General features: G+C 72.1%; 4 protein-coding genes across 4 annotated transcripts; all 4 read right to left on the bottom strand.

Moving 5' to 3' along the window:
• Nucleotides 1-3158: 3158 nt before the first annotated feature.
• Nucleotides 3159-4976, bottom strand: AURANDRAFT_37063 (hypothetical protein; the record flags this gene model as incomplete). The annotated part of the gene is made up of 1 exon (XM_009037325.1): nt 3159-4976. One exon carries the CDS (start codon nt 4956-4958, stop codon nt 3192-3194), a length of 1767 nt encoding a protein of 588 aa, XP_009035573.1.
• Nucleotides 4977-5182: 206 nt separating this feature from the next.
• On the bottom strand, nt 5183-8452 carry AURANDRAFT_63144 (hypothetical protein; the record flags this gene model as incomplete). Its single annotated transcript, XM_009037324.1, has 3 exons — nt 5183-5849; nt 5881-6268; nt 6871-8452. 3 exons carry the CDS (start codon nt 8450-8452, stop codon nt 5183-5185), a joined length of 2637 nt encoding a protein of 878 aa, XP_009035572.1.
• A 347-nt stretch (nt 8453-8799) lies between these two features.
• On the bottom strand, nt 8800-9660 carry AURANDRAFT_63143 (expressed protein; the record flags this gene model as incomplete). Its single annotated transcript, XM_009037323.1, has 1 exon — nt 8800-9660. The coding sequence occupies one exon, from the start codon at nt 9658-9660 to the stop codon at nt 8800-8802; it is 861 nt and encodes a 286-aa protein (XP_009035571.1).
• A 6303-nt stretch (nt 9661-15963) lies between these two features.
• Nucleotides 15964-16680, bottom strand: AURANDRAFT_71333 (expressed protein; the record flags this gene model as incomplete). Its single annotated transcript, XM_009037322.1, has 2 exons — nt 15964-16183; nt 16408-16680. Coding segments are annotated over 2 exons (493 nt in total), but the record flags the coding sequence as incomplete, so codon positions are not given.
• Between the last annotated feature and the right edge of the window lie 177 nt (nt 16681-16857).

Below are 16857 nucleotides of genomic sequence, written 5' to 3'. Positions count from 1 at the left end.
ACGGTGGGTGCGCCACAATCTCCGCGAACGCAGGCGCAGAAAGGTGCGCAGACACCCATGGAACAGCCTTGCAACGCGACGCTGCGGAGAAGAGCGCCACGACGTCGGACGCGTGCGCCGCCAATGCCTTGCAACCCGACGCCATCACGCCGCTCAACTGGTGGGCCATGGGCGTGGTCTTCATGATCCAGATCAGCGAGGCGCTCAACGCCACGGTCCTGTTTCCCTTCGTCGTGTTCATGCTGCGGGATTTCGGCGTGAGCGAGCGGCGCGTCGGCTTCTGGAGCGGCGTGCTCGGCGCGTCCTTCTTCGCGGCGCAGGTCGTGAGCAGCTACTCCTGGGGCCGCGCCGCGGATTTCTACGGCTGCAAGCGCTGCCTCGTGCTGGGCTCCGTGGGCACGACGCTGAGCTCCGTCGCCTTCGCGCTGTCGCGGAGCGTCGCCTGGGCGTTGGGCGCGCGCCTGCTCTGCGGCCTGCTCAACGGCAACATCGGCGTCATGAAGTCGTACCTCACGCAGATGACCGACGAGAGCAACCGGCCCACGGCCTTTGCGGTCATGCCGCTGGGTTTCGGACTGGGCATCGTCTCAGCGTCGTCGCTCGGCGGCGCGCTCGCGCGGCCCGCGGACTCGTGGCCGCGCGCGTTCTCCGCGCGGTTCTGGCGCGCGTTCCCCTACGCGCTGCCGCTGCTGGTCTGCGCCGCGTTCCAGCTCCTCACCGTCGTCGCGGCGCAGCTCCTGATCGAGGACGATTCGGCGGCCCCGGCGACGAAGAAGTACGCGTCCGTCGACGCCGACGAGGACGTCGACGAGGAACCGGAGGCGGCGCGCGTCCCCGTCTGGAGGCGGCGCGGGCCCGTTCTGGCGTGCTTGTCGTACGCGTCCATGGCCGGCGGCCAGATTCTGTTCGACGAGCTCTTCCCGCTCTACGCGCGGGGCTGCGCGGGCTGGACGCCGGAGACGATCGGCACGTTCCTCTCCGCGACGGGGACGAGCGTCTTCGTCGGCGCCGCGGTCGCGCCGCGCTTCATCCGGCGGACGAGTCTGCGATTCGCTTTTTTCGCCATGAACTTTTTGAACGTACCCCTCGGCATGACCATCCCCGTGCTGCCGCGGACGTGGCCGATGTTGTTCGCGGCGTATTTCGGGGCCCGGGTCATACAGACGACCGCGTTCACGGCGGTCATGATCATCGTCAACTCGAGCGCGCCGACGGGCGACATCGGCGCGGTCAACGGCATGGGCCAGTCCATGGCGGCCTTCATGCGCGCGCTCGGCCCGCTCCTCGGCGGATCCCTGTGGTCGAGCGCGCTCGCGGCGCGGCGGGACGCGGAAAGCGACGCGACGGAGCAGAAGTGCCCCGGGGCTTTTACGCTCCTCCCGTACGGTGCGCGCGCGGCCATGGTCTCCATCAGCCTCTGCACGGGCGCGGGCCTCTACGCGTCCCGAGACGCGGACGACGAGCCCGCGTCGCCCTCGCCGTCGGACGGCGGCGACGTCGACGAGGCCGCGGCCTTTTCGCCGTCGCTGGGCGAGCCCGAGGTGGAGATGGTCTAACAATTCGGTTAGCACGCGCAGCCCGACGGTTGCTCGTCGGGGACGTCGCCGGCGTCCGGGAGGAAGTGGTCGCCGCCCTCGTGGTGCGCGACGACCGCGTCCAGGTGGACGAGCATGGCCTCGCCCTCGTGGCTGTCGTCCGGGTGCCGCACGAAGGACGGCTTCGCCTTCCCCGCGCGCATGCTGTCCTTGAAGAACTTGTGGGCCCGCTCCGTGTTCACGGGCGACGCGGCGTCGCCGACCTCCTTGGCGAGGAGGCCGATGTGGTCCTTCATGGACTCGTGCTTCTTGAGCGCGTGGCGCCTCGCGTTCTTGCGCTCGACGTTGTAGCGCCCGACGCCCGTGTACTTGCACACGTTGGGGTCATTGACGTAGGGGTTGAAGGGCTGGAGGATCATGGCGACGGGCACGAGCACGTAGTGGTTCAGCCGCGAGAACGCGAAGATGAGCAGGAAGCAGCCGCTCTCGTTGCCGGCCTTGAGCAGGAACGACACGTTCGCCAGGAAGAGCAGGATCAGCGCCGCCCAGATCGTCGCGTTGGAGAAGGTCATCATCCGCCCGACCCAGTCCATGAGCTTCTGCTCGTAGGGGTTCCGCGAGCCCTTGTCGAAGACGTAGCAGGGGCAGACGATGGCGTAGAAGAGGGCGCGGTCCAGCGCCATGACGGGCAGCGTCACCGTGCCGCAGGTCACGGCGTACTCGCGCATGAGCTCCCCGAAGGGCACGGAGGACCCGTTGCACCGCGCGTCGACGCCGAGCGCCGCGGCCGCGCTCACGGACAGGAACAGCGTCGCGGCGAGCGTCACCAGCTCCTTGCCGACGAGCTGGTGCGTCGAGCAGGGGTAGTCCGGGTCGCGGTAGCAGAACTGGAGCAGGGGGTGCGTGTTGTAGAGGTGGTAGGCGAAGTCGTTGCGGAACCCCCGGCCCCAGAAGCAGCGGCCGCTCGTCAGGCCGATGCGCTTCAGGTAGCAGACGCGCTGGTGGGCGATGTCCTTGACGAACTCGCACCACTCCTCCTCGCTGATCTGCTTGTCGTCGTTCGGGTCGAGCTCGCGGAACATCCGCAGGAACTGGTCCCGGTCCTCCATGGACCGGATCAGCGACAGCAGGACGAAGTTGTTCGTCGACCGCAGCAGGCGCACGACGTAGGGCGACTTCGACGCCGCGAGCAGCTCCTCGACGGACACGTTGCCGTTGCGGTCCGCGTCGAGCATGTTGAAGACGTCGAGCGTCTCGCGGACCTGGATCGTCGCCGTCGCGTTGCACGTCAGCGCGTGCGAGTGGGCGTTCCAGTCCTCGTCGGCGCCGTCCTCGCCCTGCTCGATTTTCTCCAGGGCCTTAGACGGCGACGGATCCGCGTCCTGGGCCTCCATCTCCTTGAGGAGCGCGCTCTCCTCCTTCTCCTCCTGGTTGAGCATGGCGATGTCGCTGAGCAGCGAGCTCTGGTGCTCCGGCAGGCGCGGCCGGCTGCCGCCGAAGGTCGAACTGCCCGTCGCGCCGTAGTTCATGGCTGCGACGGCTCGAGACGCGCGGCTGCCTACCTCGCCGTAACCATCACATGAGCACAACCAAGCAAGGATTTTTCATCAATAAAAATAGCGTCACGATGGTGAAGTCTACGGTGACGCGCGGGCCTTACGGCGCGTTCGCGGGGGGCAGGGCCCAGGGCTTGAGCCCGAGGTCGAGGTCCGCGTCGTTCTCGAGGCGGTCGACCGTGAACTGGTTGCGGAAGAGGAGGACGGGCCGCTGGAAGACGTCCTCCGCGAAGAAGACGCCCGTGAGCGCGCCCTCGCCGCGCGCGCGGTCGACGACGGCCCAGGCGTCCTCGGGCGAAAGCTCGGGCTGGGCCCAGCGCGCGATGGTGTAGGAGACGCGCTCGATGGCGCAGGCGACGCCGTACTCGCCCTGCATGCGGTCGACGACGACCTCGAACTGGAGCTCGCCGACGGCCGCGAGGAGCGGGTCCTCGCCGTCGCCGGAGCCGCGCTGCTTGAGGCGCTGGACGGCGCCCTCGGCCAGGAGCTGGTCCACGCCCTTCTGGAAGGACTTCTTCGACGCGCCGACCTCCGTGGGCCGCAGGTAGCCGAAGCACTCGGGCGAGAACGACGGGATGGGCTCGAACGCGACGGATGCCGCGCCGCTGTGGAGCGCGTCGCCGATCTGGAAGAGCCCCCCCGCCGGGTTGTTCAGGCCGATGATGTCGCCGGGGAAGGCGTCCTGGATCGTGTCCTTGCCGGACCCGAAGAGCATCGCCGCGGTCGCGAGCGTGAGCGGCCGCCCCGTGCGCGCGTGCGTGACCTTCATGCCCTTGGTGAACTTGCCGGAGACGATGCGCACGTAGGCCATGCAGTCGCGGTGCTTCGGATCCAGGTTCGCCTGCATCTTGAAGACGTAGCCCGCGAACTCGTCGCCCGTCGGCGCGAGCTGCGTCTTCTCCTCCTCGGCCTTCCTCGCGCGCAGCGTCCGCGGCGCGGGCCGCGACCCCAGGGAGATGAACTCGTCGAGGAAGGGCTCGACGCCGGCGTCGCTCATGGCCGACCCGAAGTAGACCGCGGTCATCGCGCCCGTCTTCAGGAGCTCGTCGTCGAGCGCGGGCGTCAGCTCCGCGATCATCTCGCGGTCCTCCGCGAGCTGGGCGACGAGCTCCTCGTCGCCGACGGCCGCGGCCACGGCGGCCTCGTCGGCGTAGTCGATCTTGGTGACGCTCGCCTTGTCGCCGCGCGCACCCCGCTCGTAGATCCAGACCTGGTCGGACTCGACGTCGAGCACGCCCCGGAACCGCTCGCCGTCGCCGATGGGCCAGGTGCGCACGGCCGTCTCCAGCCCGAACTCCGCGGCGATCTCGTCCAGGACCTCCCAGGGCGACATGGCCGGGCGGTCGAGCTTGTTGACGAACGTGAACACGGGCAGCCGCGACCGCTGCGCCACCCCAAAAAGCTTCCGCGTCTGCGGCTCGAGGCCCTTGCCGCCGTCGACGAGCATGACGGCGTTGTCCGCGGCGCTCAGCGTGCGGTACGTGTCCTCGCTAAAGTCCGCGTGGCCCGGCGTGTCCATCAAATTCACGCGCGACGCGCCGTACTCGAACGTGAGGCACGTGCTCGAAATCGAGATGCCGCGCTCGCGCTCCATCTTGAGGAAGTCGGACGTCGACGACCGCCCGTTGGCCCGCGCCTTGACCATGCCCGCCTGCTGGATCGCGTCGCCGTAGAGCAGCAGCTTCTCCGTGAGCGTCGTCTTGCCCGCGTCGGGGTGGCTGATGATCGCCAGGTTCCGCCGGCGCTCGATCTCCTCCGCCGGGGCGGCGTTGGAATGTAATCGCGTGCTGCAGCGCGACGGCTTTTGAGCCAGGCGCAGGGCCTGCGCACTGACGAGCAGCGCTATCGCGAACTTCGTCAGACCCATCGTCAATCGTCAAGCTATCGAACCTCGTTCTTCAACTTGTACGTTGACGTTAGCCATCGCGCCCTCGGGGCTGAAGCTTAGGCGCCGGGAGAAACACCTCCAGCCGACCAGGCAGCACTTCATTGTAGATGCACTTCCGACCGTGTTCGTCAAGTTAAAAAAAAAGCTTTATGCAGCGCATAAAACAAAAGGAAGCCCGGGGCCCGCCGGCGCGACGTCGTCGATCACCGGCGGGCGTACTCGGCGAGGGGCTCGTAGAGCTTGCTGTCCGCGAGCCGCGCGGCGACGGCCTCGTCGACGGGGGCCCACTCGGCGTCGGTGAGGTGGTTCTTCCAGTCGCCGATCTCGCCCTTGCGCGTGGCCATGTGGTTGCCGGCCATGGACGAGAAGGAGACGGCGGCCGCGAGCGCGTCGCGCTTCGCGGGCGGCAGCGGGCACCGCAGGAACGCGGCGATGCGCTCGAGCTCCGCGTGCAGGTCGAGCTTGAGGCGCTCGTAGTAGACCACGAGGCAGCGGTCCTTCGCGATGAGCGGCGCGGCGACGCGCTCCGCCTCGTTGACGTAGGTGAAGAAGGAGCCGTAGGGGTTCGGGCTGTCGGGCGCGCAGAAGCGCGCGATGGAGCCCGGCCCGTGCTCGTTGCCGAGCCAGCCGTCCTTCGCCTCGCCGCGGAAGAAGTGCAGGGACGCGCACATGTCCTTGGGGTTGCGAAGCACCAAAACCAGCCGGCCCTGGCCGTGCTCCGGGTCCGTGAGCGTCGCCGGCAGGTGCCGCCCCGGGAAGTGCGTCGTGAACAGGCGCGGCTCCGGCAAAGCGACGAGGTCCGCGTAGGAGAGGAAGCCGCCCATGAACGAGGGGAACCACGGCGTCGTCATGGGCAGCGCGTCGGGGTAGCTGCGGCGGCGCGCGTCGGGTCGCGCGGGACGAGCGACCGGGCGGGAGGCGCTCGCGCGCGGGACGCGCTGCGGGCGCCGCGGCGCGCATGTTGCCCTTGAGCACGCGCCGGAGCATGTCCGACGACGGCTCGATCGGTTCGCCCGCGTCGTCGAGGCCGTGGAGCATGAGCGCGAGAATTTTGTGGACCCACGTCGTGCCCGCCTTCATGGGCGACGCGAGGATCACGTCGTCGGCGCGCGTCTCGAGCGCCTCGAACGCCTCGGCCGCCTCGTCGTTGAAGAAGGGGGGCACCGGCAGGTCCTTCCAGCGCCGCTTGCAGTTGTGATCCGCCTTGACCTTGGCCTTGAGCGCGGCGGCCGTCGTAAATTTGCCGTCCAGCGTGTCGCCCTCCTTGGATTGGAAGAGGCCCATGCTTGCTGGATGGTTGGAAGGCACTGCGTCGCGCCGTCGAGGTGAGTCAGGGCAGCCTTTCTCTTCCAAGAGCTTGCGAACTCGTGATTGTGGAATCAGTGTGAATCCACTTCAACGTCGACATCATCGTGCAGCTTTTACTAGTCCTCGGTGCGCTCCTCGCTGCCGCGCCGCAACCAGCCGCCGACGCGGCCCGCGACGCGGGCCACGAGGCCCGGCGCCTCCGCCGCGGACGGGTCCGGCGGCGCCGCCGCGGGCTCAGGATCCGCTGCGGACTTTGCGACTTACTTCGCGGCGGCGGCGGCGAGCGCGGCCGCGGCCCCGCCGCGGGCTCAGGATCCGCTGCGGACTTCGCGCGCGGCCGCGGCCGCGCTCGAGTAAAGGGAGGCGTCGCGCCCATTCCCATAGAAGCCGGCGAGCACCGCAAGACTGCCCCCGCGCGCATCGAGCTGCCGCACAACCGAGAGGAAGTGTCGCATCTGCTTGATTCGGTAGTCGCAGCACGGGCTCCCCGTGGGCCGCCCGACCGTCGCCTCGGCGCGCCGGAACAGGTCGAGGCACCGCGGCCGGTCGGCCGGCACGCCCGGGGCGCCGACCAGGAGGAGACGGCTGAGCTCGCCCATGGCGTCGCCGTTGCCCCGGTCGCAGGAGATCCCCCAGAGGGCGGCCGCGTCGGTCCAGCGGTCATGATTCCGGCAGTGCAGCCCGACGTTAAAGTGGAAATCGCCGTGCGGATCGAGCTGCGGCTCGCCGCACCCGAGCTCGTATGCGCGCAACGCGAGGGACCTGTCCATGGTGTCTGCTCGATTGAGGATGTCGTATAGAATTTCCTTTGCGTTTTTGTAGCACCTGCCGGCGTCGTACCAGTCGTTCAGCACCACGTGCGGGGCGCGTCCGTGCCGCGCGAGGCGGAGGTCGGCGGCGGCGACGCAGAGCTCGCAGGCGACGGACGTCTGCTGGTCTCCCTTCTGCCGGCACTTGACGGCCCGACGGAGCAGCTGCCCTTCGAGCGCGATCACCTTGACGGCGCGCGCGAGGGCTCGGTCGTCGACGCTCTTGAGCATGTCGACGACGAAGTCGTACGGCGCGCCGAACGTCGTGCGGTGCGATTTCGCGAGCTTGCCGATCGCCACGTCCAGGGGGTCGCGCCCGTCCGTCAGGTCCGCGAAGGCGTCGTCGTCGCGGTCCGCCGCGCCGCCGAGCGCCGCGACGCGCGGCCGCTCCGCCTTCGCGCGCTTCTCCGCGGCGACGAGGCGCGCCGCCGCGCGCCGCCGCTCGGCCGCGTCGTCGCCGCGGCCGAGCGCGTCGAGCGCGGCGGCCGCGCGCAGGTGCGCCTTCGCGAAGGTCGCGTCGACGTCGAGCGCCCGCTCGGCGTCCGCGAGCGCGGCCTCGTGGTCCGCTTTCTTGTGCTGGACCAGGGACCGGTTGGACAGGCACGCGGCCATGACGCTCTTGTTCGCGGAGCGGTGCGCCTCCGCGACCTCGCCGTCCCAGATGCCGACGGCGTTCGAGTAGTGCGCGAGGGCCCCGGCGAGGTCGCCGTCCTTGAAGTGGCGGTCGCCGAGCATCTTCTGGTACTGGAAGCGGCTGTGCGCGTCGTCCGAAACTTTATTCGGCGTGATCCGACAAAAGACCGAGGTGTCGCTGATCGTGTCCGCGCCGCTCTCGAGGACCGCCGCGTCCGCGTCGGCGGCGGCGCGCTCGGCGCGCGCGGCCTCCGCCTTCGCCGCGCGGAGCGCCTTGCACGTCGCCTTGTGCCGCGGCCAGAAGTCGCGCTGGCACTCGGCGCCGCAGAACGCGACGGTCAGGCACCCGGCGCACTGCTTGTTGCTCTTGTCGTAGGCGCCGCAGTTCGCGCAGACGCGCGTCGCGCGCCGGGCGCGCCACTCGCGGGCGATCTCGTGGCCGCCGTCCGCCGCGCGCTCGAACCAGCGCGCGGCCTCGGCGTCGGCGCCGCGGTCCTCGCAGAGGCGCCCGAGGGCGTACTGGGCGCCCGCGTGGCCCTGCGCCGCCGCCTGGGCGAACAAGCGCGAGGCCTCCGGTTCGTTCGGCTCGTTCGCCGCCTGGCCGACTAGATGGAGCCGGTCCACGGCCGAAGGCGAGCGCATGTACGCCTCGCCGAATTGGAACTGGGCCTCCGCCTCGCCGGCGAACGCGCGCTGCGCGACCGGCCCGAGCGCTTCCGACATGCGGTGGCCGACGAACGAACGCCCGTCGGGGCCCACCTCGAGGGGCCGGGCGGCGTTCATGTAGGGCTCAGCGTCTTGGCGCAGCGCATCGTCCGTGATGTCAGGCGCGCTCGGCGTGTCCACGGACCAGTCCGGTGTCGGCGGCGCGGTCGCCGCGCTGGCCGGCTTCCGCGACTTCTTTCCTTTCTTACCCATGTCGACGCACGAATGCCTCCCAGCAACGACGCGCAGGCAGGCTGCCAAGGACGCTCACCTCGCGTCGCGGCTAAACACGCTTCATCGTGCACCCATCTTGAACTTCGTCCGGCGCTCCAGCGCGCAACACGAGGTCTACAAGTAGGTCTACATTATAAGTCGACGAACTCCTCGGCGGTCGCCGCCTCGGGTCCGTGCGCGAAGGGGTCCGGGGCTTGGGCGAAGGGGTCGGCCTCGGGCGTCGCCTCCTGGAGCTCGAAGACGTCGACGTCGACGACGACGTCGCCGTTCGCCGCGGCCTTCTCCTTGGACGCGGCGGCGCTGCGCTGGCGGAGGTCGCGGATGCGCTCGCCGGGGACGCGGTCGTCGAAGCGCGGCGGCGGCGTCTCGCGCCAGACGGGCACGGCCGCGACGGCGTCGCCGGCGCCGTCGGGCGCGTGCGCGCTCGCGACGACGTAGGCCGGCGGCAGCGGCGCCTCGCGCGACGGCGTGCGGTAGGGCGCGCGGCGCACGAGGACCGCGTCGAGCCCGCAATCCACAAAACCCGGCGGCGGCCGGAGCGCCTCGCGCGCGTAGACGGCGCCCGTCGCGTCGCGCCGCTCGACGGCGGAGAAGTAGAGGCGGTACTCGCCCGTGCGGTCGTTGGCGCAGCCGCGGACGACGAGCAGCGCGCCGTCGGCCTTGACCTTGTGCATCGCCGCGCCGCGCGCGACGGACGTGACCGCGCTCAGCGCGCCGCCGAGCACGAAGCCCGCGGCGAGGGGCGTGCAGAGCGCTCCGAACGTGATCGCCGCGAGCCGCGTCGACACCGTGGCCACGTTGGGCTGGAGCGCCGGGTCGAAGACGTCGACGCTCGCCGTGAACCAGACGGCGCCGACGCCGTGCTCGTTCCGCGCGTTCCACGTCTCGCCCGAGAGCAGCGGCTCGTCGTTCCAGTGGAGCGGCGTCAGCTGGGACAGGATGACGCCGAGGGGCAGCGGCGTCTCGTTCCGCACGCTCAGGCCCGCGCCCATGGTCGAACGAGGAGCGCTGGCGGCGTTCGACGGCGCGCCGGCGGTTGTTCCGCGCGCCGCGCGCTCCAGACGGCGCTCGTGTTGAGGCTGCCCAGTCGTGGCGCTCGGAGCCCAGCCTTCATGGCAATTTGAAAGGAACTTTAACATATTTCCACACCCATTTTCGGAAGATGATGGTGGACACGCCCGAGCTCTAAGGAGGTCTCCGTGCGTTACGCGTTTCCCCAATCCTTGAGAACAACAAGCGATGAGCTCCCTCGAGGAGGCCCGGGCGAAGATCCGGGAGCGGCCGCCCTTCGAGATCCAGAACCTCCACCTGCTCAAGGAGAAGCGCAGCGGGGCGACGTTCGCGACGGCCTACATGAACGCGCGGGACCCCAACTACCTCAAGGGCAGCTTCCGGCCCCAGAACCTCCACCTCCTCACGACGAAGCGCGCCGAGGCGACCTTCGGGCGGACCGTGCTCGCGCACGCGGAGCACTTCGCGCTCGAGGACGGCGACGACGCGGCCGACGACGGCCCGCCGGACGCCGAGCCGCTGACGCCGCCGCCGCCCGCCATCGAGGCCGCGGCGCCCGCGCCGGCCGGCGACGACGCCGCGGCGACGGTCGCGGACGAGGCCGCGCCCGGGGACGAGGCCGCGCCCGCGGAGGAGGACCCCGACGACCAGGAGTAGGGCGCCGCGCCTGAAAGGTCGTTAGAAGACGACGTAGCCGCCCGGCGCCTGGGGGCTGCCCGGCGTCGTCATGAGGGGCACGGCGAGCTCGCGGGAGATCGCGTGCATGCGCGGCTCGAGCTCCCGGAGGACGTCGGGCGGCGCGACGAGCTCGGCCGTGTAGATGAAGCGCGGGTCGCGGTTCCGCCCGCGGCGGAACTCGCTCTGCTTGAGGCGGAGCGCGACGCAGTGGCGCACGTCCTCGGGCACGCCGGACGCGAAGCAGTGGAGGTAGACGCGCGGCGCCTCGGGCAGGAGCGGCATCGCGTTGTCGCCCTCGAAGGTCGTGTAGGCCTCCGGCGGGAGCACGTCGACGTTGGCGACGCGCGCGTGCACCTCGTCGGCGACGCGCTTCGGCGTGAACTTGAGCAGGCAGAGCCGGCCGTCCGCGCGGAGCGCGTTCAGCGGCGAGTGGACCCAGACCTGGAGCGCCCAGGCCTCGCCGGCCAACACGTCACCGACGCCGCGGTCCATGCGCTCGTCCGGGCGGCCCAGGGCGTCGACGGTGGCGAAGGCGCAGGCGTCGCCCGGCGCCAACGCGATGGACACGCCCGGGAACGCGGCGCCGTCGCGGTCCGCGCCCGAGACGCCGACCGCGGGCGCGGCGCCGTCGGCCTCGGCGACGTCGCGCGGCACGAGGCGCTTGAAGGATAACTCGCCGCCGTCGCGCGCCGTCTCCAGGGCCACGTACAGGCCCGCGCGGCGCGCCCAGGACCCGTCGGGCGCGCGGCGCGCCGCGTCCGCCGCGGGCCTCCGGAAGCCGCCGTCCGGGAAGTGGACGACGACGACTTCGACGTTCTCCGGCGCGCAGTCCGGGAAGCGCTCCAACGCTTTCGCGACGACGTCGGGCGCGTCGCCGTAGCGGAGCGACGCGACCGCGCAGCCGTCGGTCGCCCCGGGCGCGTCGAAGCGCCGAAAGTCGCTGCCGCAGTCCGCGGGGCCGTAGAGGCCCCGCGCCTTGGCGAGCGCGACGAGTTCGCGCCGGCGCTTCGCGGGCAGCCACTTGCGGAGGATCGTCGCGCGGTGCTTTGGAGGCGCGGGCGCCGCCCGCGACGCGTCTCTCACCGGCGGCAGCGGCAGCGACGCGCAGTCCTCGCGGTCCACGGAGCAGGCGGCGTCGCAGGCCTCGATCCACTCGACGAGCTTCGCGCGCTTCTGGTTCGACAGCAGCGTCCAGGCCTGGGGCGTCGGCTCGGGCGCGGCGACGAACCGGTCCTCGGTGAACAGCGTCTGTCCGCGCGCGGAGACCGTGAGCACGTGGGGGCCGACGTCCGCGGGGCGGCAGGCGACGGAGATGCAGGGCGGGCGCACGTCGTCGTTGGGCTCGACGTAGCCCTCGACGACGGTGCCGTTCGGGCCCGCGAGCTCGACGCGGACGGCCGCGAGGAACCCCGCGTCGCGCGCCTCTTCTTCCCCTACCCGCACGGACAGCACGACGGGCTCGAAGTCGTCGGGCTCCGCGCCCGGCAGCGGCGGCAGGCGCTTCTCGCTCCGCACGTCCCGGGGCGCCGTGCCCACCGCGAGGACGTCGCCGGCGCGGAGCGCGTCGCCGACCTCCGCGAGCGCGCTCAGCCGCACGCGCTTGGCCACGTAGGAGCCCCGCTGCAGCTCGAGGCGCGCGACGGTGAGCTCCAGGCTGGGGTCGAGCTGCTTCGCCGCGTGCTTGCGGTGGAAGACGCGCGCGAGGTCGCCGAGCGTCTTCCGGAGCCAGAGGTCCTTGAGCGTGAACTTGCCCCGCTTCGCGGCGCCGCCGGTCTCGAGGTTCAGCGTCACCTTGATCGGGTCCGTGCGGTGCTGCTTCGCGTTCCCGGCGATGCGCTCGACGAACATGTCGTCGTGGTCGTCGTCGATGCCGTCGAACTTGCGGTAGTCCGTGACGTGCCGCTGGGCCCGCTTCGCCCGCTCCGCCTCCTCCTTGGCGACCTGGAGCCGATGGAAGTGGTCCGTGACCTCCGCGGGCGTCGGCTCGTCGACGTCGGCGTAGCTGACCGGCTCGTCGCCGGCGGCTTCCGCCATCGTGGGCAGCCTTATCAGTATATGGGCACCATCGTCGTGAGAAAGCAGCAACGCCGGTTCTTGAACATGAGGTGCAGAGAGTGGCAGCTTCTGGACTTCGTCTGGCTCTCCGAGACGCGGCCTCAGAGACACCGAAGCTCGCCGTCCAACGCCGGCGCTGTGTCCCAGACGAGGCCTCAGAGACGCCACTCCGAGATCTGTCCTCGCCTCGTGCCGCGGGGCAGCAAGGCCAGCCCACGCAACGACGCGCAGCCACTCCCTCAAATTGGTCGCAGCGCTGGCCGCGGGCGCCGGCGCCATGTCGCGCCTCGCGAGCAAGGACCTCTCCGGCGTCGCGAGCTTCCTGGCCTCCGACGCCTGCAAGAACGTCGTCGTCTTGTCCGGCGCGGGCGTGAGCTGCGCGGCGGGCATCCCCGACTTCCGGTCGCCGGGAGGCATGTACGACTCGCTGCGGCCGGAGTTGCTCACGGCGACGGCGCAGCAGCGCGCGTTGATGGCACAGGATCCCGTCTACGTCGTCGTCAAGGACATGTTCCTCGCGAACCAGTTCCCGTGCCACGAAGTACGCAGGCCCTTCATCCTCGGGACGCAAGAAAAAAAATGGAAGGCGACGCTGTTCCATCGCTTCATGGAGGTGCTCGACAAAAAGGGCAAGCTGCTGCGCCACTTCACGCAGAACATCGACGGCCTCGACTTCCAGACGGGCATCGATCCGAAGCGCGTCGTCGCGTGCCACGGCTCCGTCGGCCGCGCGGCCTGCGAGGTCTGCGAGGCGCCCGTCGACTTCGACGACTACTGCGCCCGCGTGCGCGCGAACATCAAGGACATCTACGGCGTCGACCCGGCGGCGCCGAAGGCGTCGAAGAATGTGCACTGCGACGGATGCGGCAAGCCGACGCTCAAGCCGACGACCGTGCTCTTCGGCGCGAGCCTGCCGCGCGCGTTCTTCGAGGCGCTCGAGCGCGACCTGCCGCAGGCGGACCTCGTGCTCGTCGCGGGCACGTCGCTCGTCGTCTCGCCGGCGAACATGGTCGCGGCGACGGCGCCGCGGTCCGCGGTTCGCGTCGTCGCGGACCGGGAGCCCGTCGGCCGCGAGCTCGGCATCGACTACGGCAGCTCGAGCCGGGACGACGTCTTCCTCCAAGGCGACGTCGACGACGTCATCGCGGGCCTCGCGGCGGAGATGGGCCTCGCCGGCGACCTCCGCAAGTTCGAGGGACACCTCCCCGAGGCGAGCGTGGCGTCCCTCGACAAGGTCGGCTAAGATAAAGTGTGGTTACGCGAGCAGCGGGTCGGCCGCGGCGGCGGCCTCGGCGAGCGCGGCGTCCCTCAGCAAGGTCGGCTAAGATAAAGTGTGGTTACGCGAGCAGCGGGTCGGCCGCGGCGGCCTCGGCGAGCGCGGCGTCCCTCGACAAGGTCGGCTAAGATAAAGTGTGGTTACGCGAGCAGCGGGTCGGCCGCGGCGGCCTCGGCGAGCGCGGCGCCGCACGCGCGCGCCGCGGCGAGCGCGAGGTCGCCGCTCGACGCGCCGCCATGCGGCGCGGTCCCGTGCACGTGGACGGTGAGGCGCGCGTACCAGCAGAGGCTCCGGAAGAGGCGGACGACGTTCTCCGCGGCGACGTCCCCGGCGAACTCGTCGGGGAACCGGAGCCGCCACTCGAGGTGCGACGCGCCGGACGCGAGTTCCACCGTCGCGGCGACGGGCCCGTCGGCGGCGGAGCCGACGCCGCGGAGCGCGCGCCGGTCGCCGAGCGCGCCGTCGACGCACTGGCCGACGAGGCTCCCGACCTCCGCCGCGGCGGCGTAGCCGTCGTCGCGGCGCGCCGCCGCGTCGCAGTCGAGGCGGAGCGCGGAGCCCGCGGCGCCGAAGAGCGCGCCGAGGACGTCGTCGAGCGTCGCCGACCGCGTCGCGGCCTTGGTGGGCTTGTCCGTGTTGAGGAGCCGCACCTTGGCCGTGACCGGGGCGCCCCCGACGTAGCCCTCGGCCGCCGCGGTCCGCGGCGCGCCCGGCGGCGCGGCGCTGTCGCGGACGCCGCCGCCGCCGCGGAGGAGCGCGGCGCCCGCTGCGGCGAACGCGGCGAGCACGACGCCGTGCGCCGAGTCGCCGCAGACCTTCTCCAGGGCGAGGTCGCGGCCCAGCGCGCCCGAGAGCGCGGCGAAGAACGCGGGCGTGAGGCACGTGCGGTAGGTCCCGAGCCAGAGCCGGCCGCCGCGCGGCGTCGACCCGTACGGCGCCAAATCGCACGCCGCGCCGCCGCCGAGGCGGCAGGCCACGAGCGCGCCCTCGACGGCCGCGGACACCGCCGCGGCGTCGACGACGACGACGGCGCGGAACGCCGCGCCGAGCGCCGCGCCCGCGGCGCGGAAGACGGCGCTGTCGTGGGGCCGCTCGGGCCCGGCCGCGTACTCGGCGCCGGGCTCGAGGTCGACGCCGTCGACGACGCACCGCAGGGTCAGGCCCACGCGCGCGGCGGCGCCCAGCGCGGCGACCATGGCGTCGAGCACGCCGATGCCCGTCGCGACGTCGCCGGGCTGCGCCGCGCCCGCGCGCGCGTCGAGCGAGACCATGCACTCGACGGCGCCGGCGACGGCCGTCGCCTCGCCGCCGCCGGCCTCGGCCTTGCAGCTCACGATCTCCGCGGCCCGCAGCAGCGGCGGCGCGCGGGCCCCGGCGGGCGCCCGCGCCGACTCCTCGGGCGCGGGCGCGGGCGCGGGCGGCGCGGGCGCGGGCGGCGCCGGCGCGGGCGGCGCGGGCGCGGGCGGCGCGCCGAAGAGGGCCGACGCGTCCGCGGGCGGCGTCTCGGCCGCCGCCGAGCCGCCGCCGAAGAGGGCCGACGCGGCGCCGCCGAGCGCCGACGCGGCGCCGCCGAGCACGGAGGCCGCCGCGCCGATCGCGCTCGGCTCCGGCGCCTCGACGGCGTGCTGCTCGATCAGGGCCGCCACGGACTTGCCCGCGGGCGGCTCCTCCGGTGCGGCGTCGAACATAGAAGCAGCCGCGGGCGGCTCCTCTGTGGCAGCGCCAAACATAGAAGCAGCCGCGGGCGGTTCCTGCGGCGCGGCGCCGAACATCGACGCGGCCGCGGGCGGCTCTTCCGGTGCGGCATCGAACATAGAAGCAGCCGCGGGCGGCTCTTCCGGTGCGGCACCGAACATGGACGCGGCCGCTGGCGGCTCCTCTGTGGCAGCGCCAAACATAGAAGCAGCCGCGGGCGGTTCCTGCGGCGCGGCATCGAACATAGACGCGGCCGCGGGCGGCTCCTCCGGCGCAGCGCTGAACATGGACGCTGCCGCGGGCTGTTCCTCTGGTGGAGCACCGAACATAGAAGCAGCAGCCGCGGGCGGTTCCTCCGGCGCAGCGCCGAACATGGACGCGGCCGCCGGCGGCTCCTCCGGCGCAGCGCTGAACATGGACGCTGCCGCGGGCGGTTCCTCTGGTGGAGCGGCGAAGATAGAAGGAGCAGCCGCGGGCTGTTCCTCGGACGGCGGAGCGCCGAACATCGAAGCAGCAGCAGGCTCTTCCGACAACGGCTCTTCCGCCTCGCCCCATCCGCCGACGCCCGCGTCGCCCCAACCGTCCGTCTCGGGCTGCTCCTCCGGCGCGGCCCCGAACATGGACGCGGCCGCGGGCGAGTCCTCCGGTGCGGCGAACATGGAAGCGGCCGCGGGGGCCTCCTCCGGCGGCGCGCCGAACATGGAAGCGGCCGCGGGAGCCTCCTCCGGCGCGGCGCCGAACATGGACGCCGCCGCGGGCGGCTCCTCCGGCGGCGCGCCGAACATGGCGGCCGGCGGCTCCTCGATCGGAGCGCCGAACGCGGGCTCCTCGGAGCGCGGCGCGCCAAGCTCCTCGCCCTCGTCCGCGCTCAGCTCGGGCACGGAGTCGAAGGTCGTCGCGCGCGAGATGTACAGCGAGCCGGCGGCGGCGGAGTCGAAGGTGTTCGCGCGGGACAGCCGCGCGGAACTCGCCTCGGTGTAGTCGAACGTGCCCGCTTGCGAGTCGGGGCTCGCGGGAGGCGCTCCGAATAGCGCCGCGGCCGACGGGGGCGCGTCCGGGGGAGCGTCCGCGGCCGGCTCGTCGCCGAGGTCGGCGCCGCCCCAGCCGTCCGCGGCCGCGTGCTCCTCGGGCGCGAACGCGGGCGGCTCCGGAGGCGGCGGCGCGCCGAACGCCGACGCGGCCGCGGGAGGTTCCTCGGGCAGGGGATCGTCGAACTCGGCGCCGGCGTCGCCCCACCCGTCCGTCTCGGGCGCCGCGTCGAACGCGGCGGCCGCCGGCTCCTCGGGCGGCGGCGCGCCGAACGCCGAAGCGGCGGCCGGCTCCTCCCCGAGCGTCTCGTCGACCTCGCCCCAGCCGTCGACGCCCGCGTCGCCCCAACCGTCCGTCTCGGGCGGCGCACCGAACATGGCCGCGGCCGCGGGCGGCTCTTCCGGCGGCGGCGCGCCGAACGAATCGGCCGCGGGAGGCTCCTCGG

The sequence above is a fragment of the Aureococcus anophagefferens genome (assembly GCF_000186865.1).
Source record: "Aureococcus anophagefferens unplaced genomic scaffold AURANscaffold_6, whole genome shotgun sequence".
Classification (NCBI taxonomy): domain Eukaryota; class Pelagophyceae; order Pelagomonadales; family Pelagomonadaceae; genus Aureococcus; species Aureococcus anophagefferens.
The sequence above is the reverse complement of the archived record's forward strand: the minus strand, read 5'-3'. Positions and strand labels throughout refer to the sequence as shown.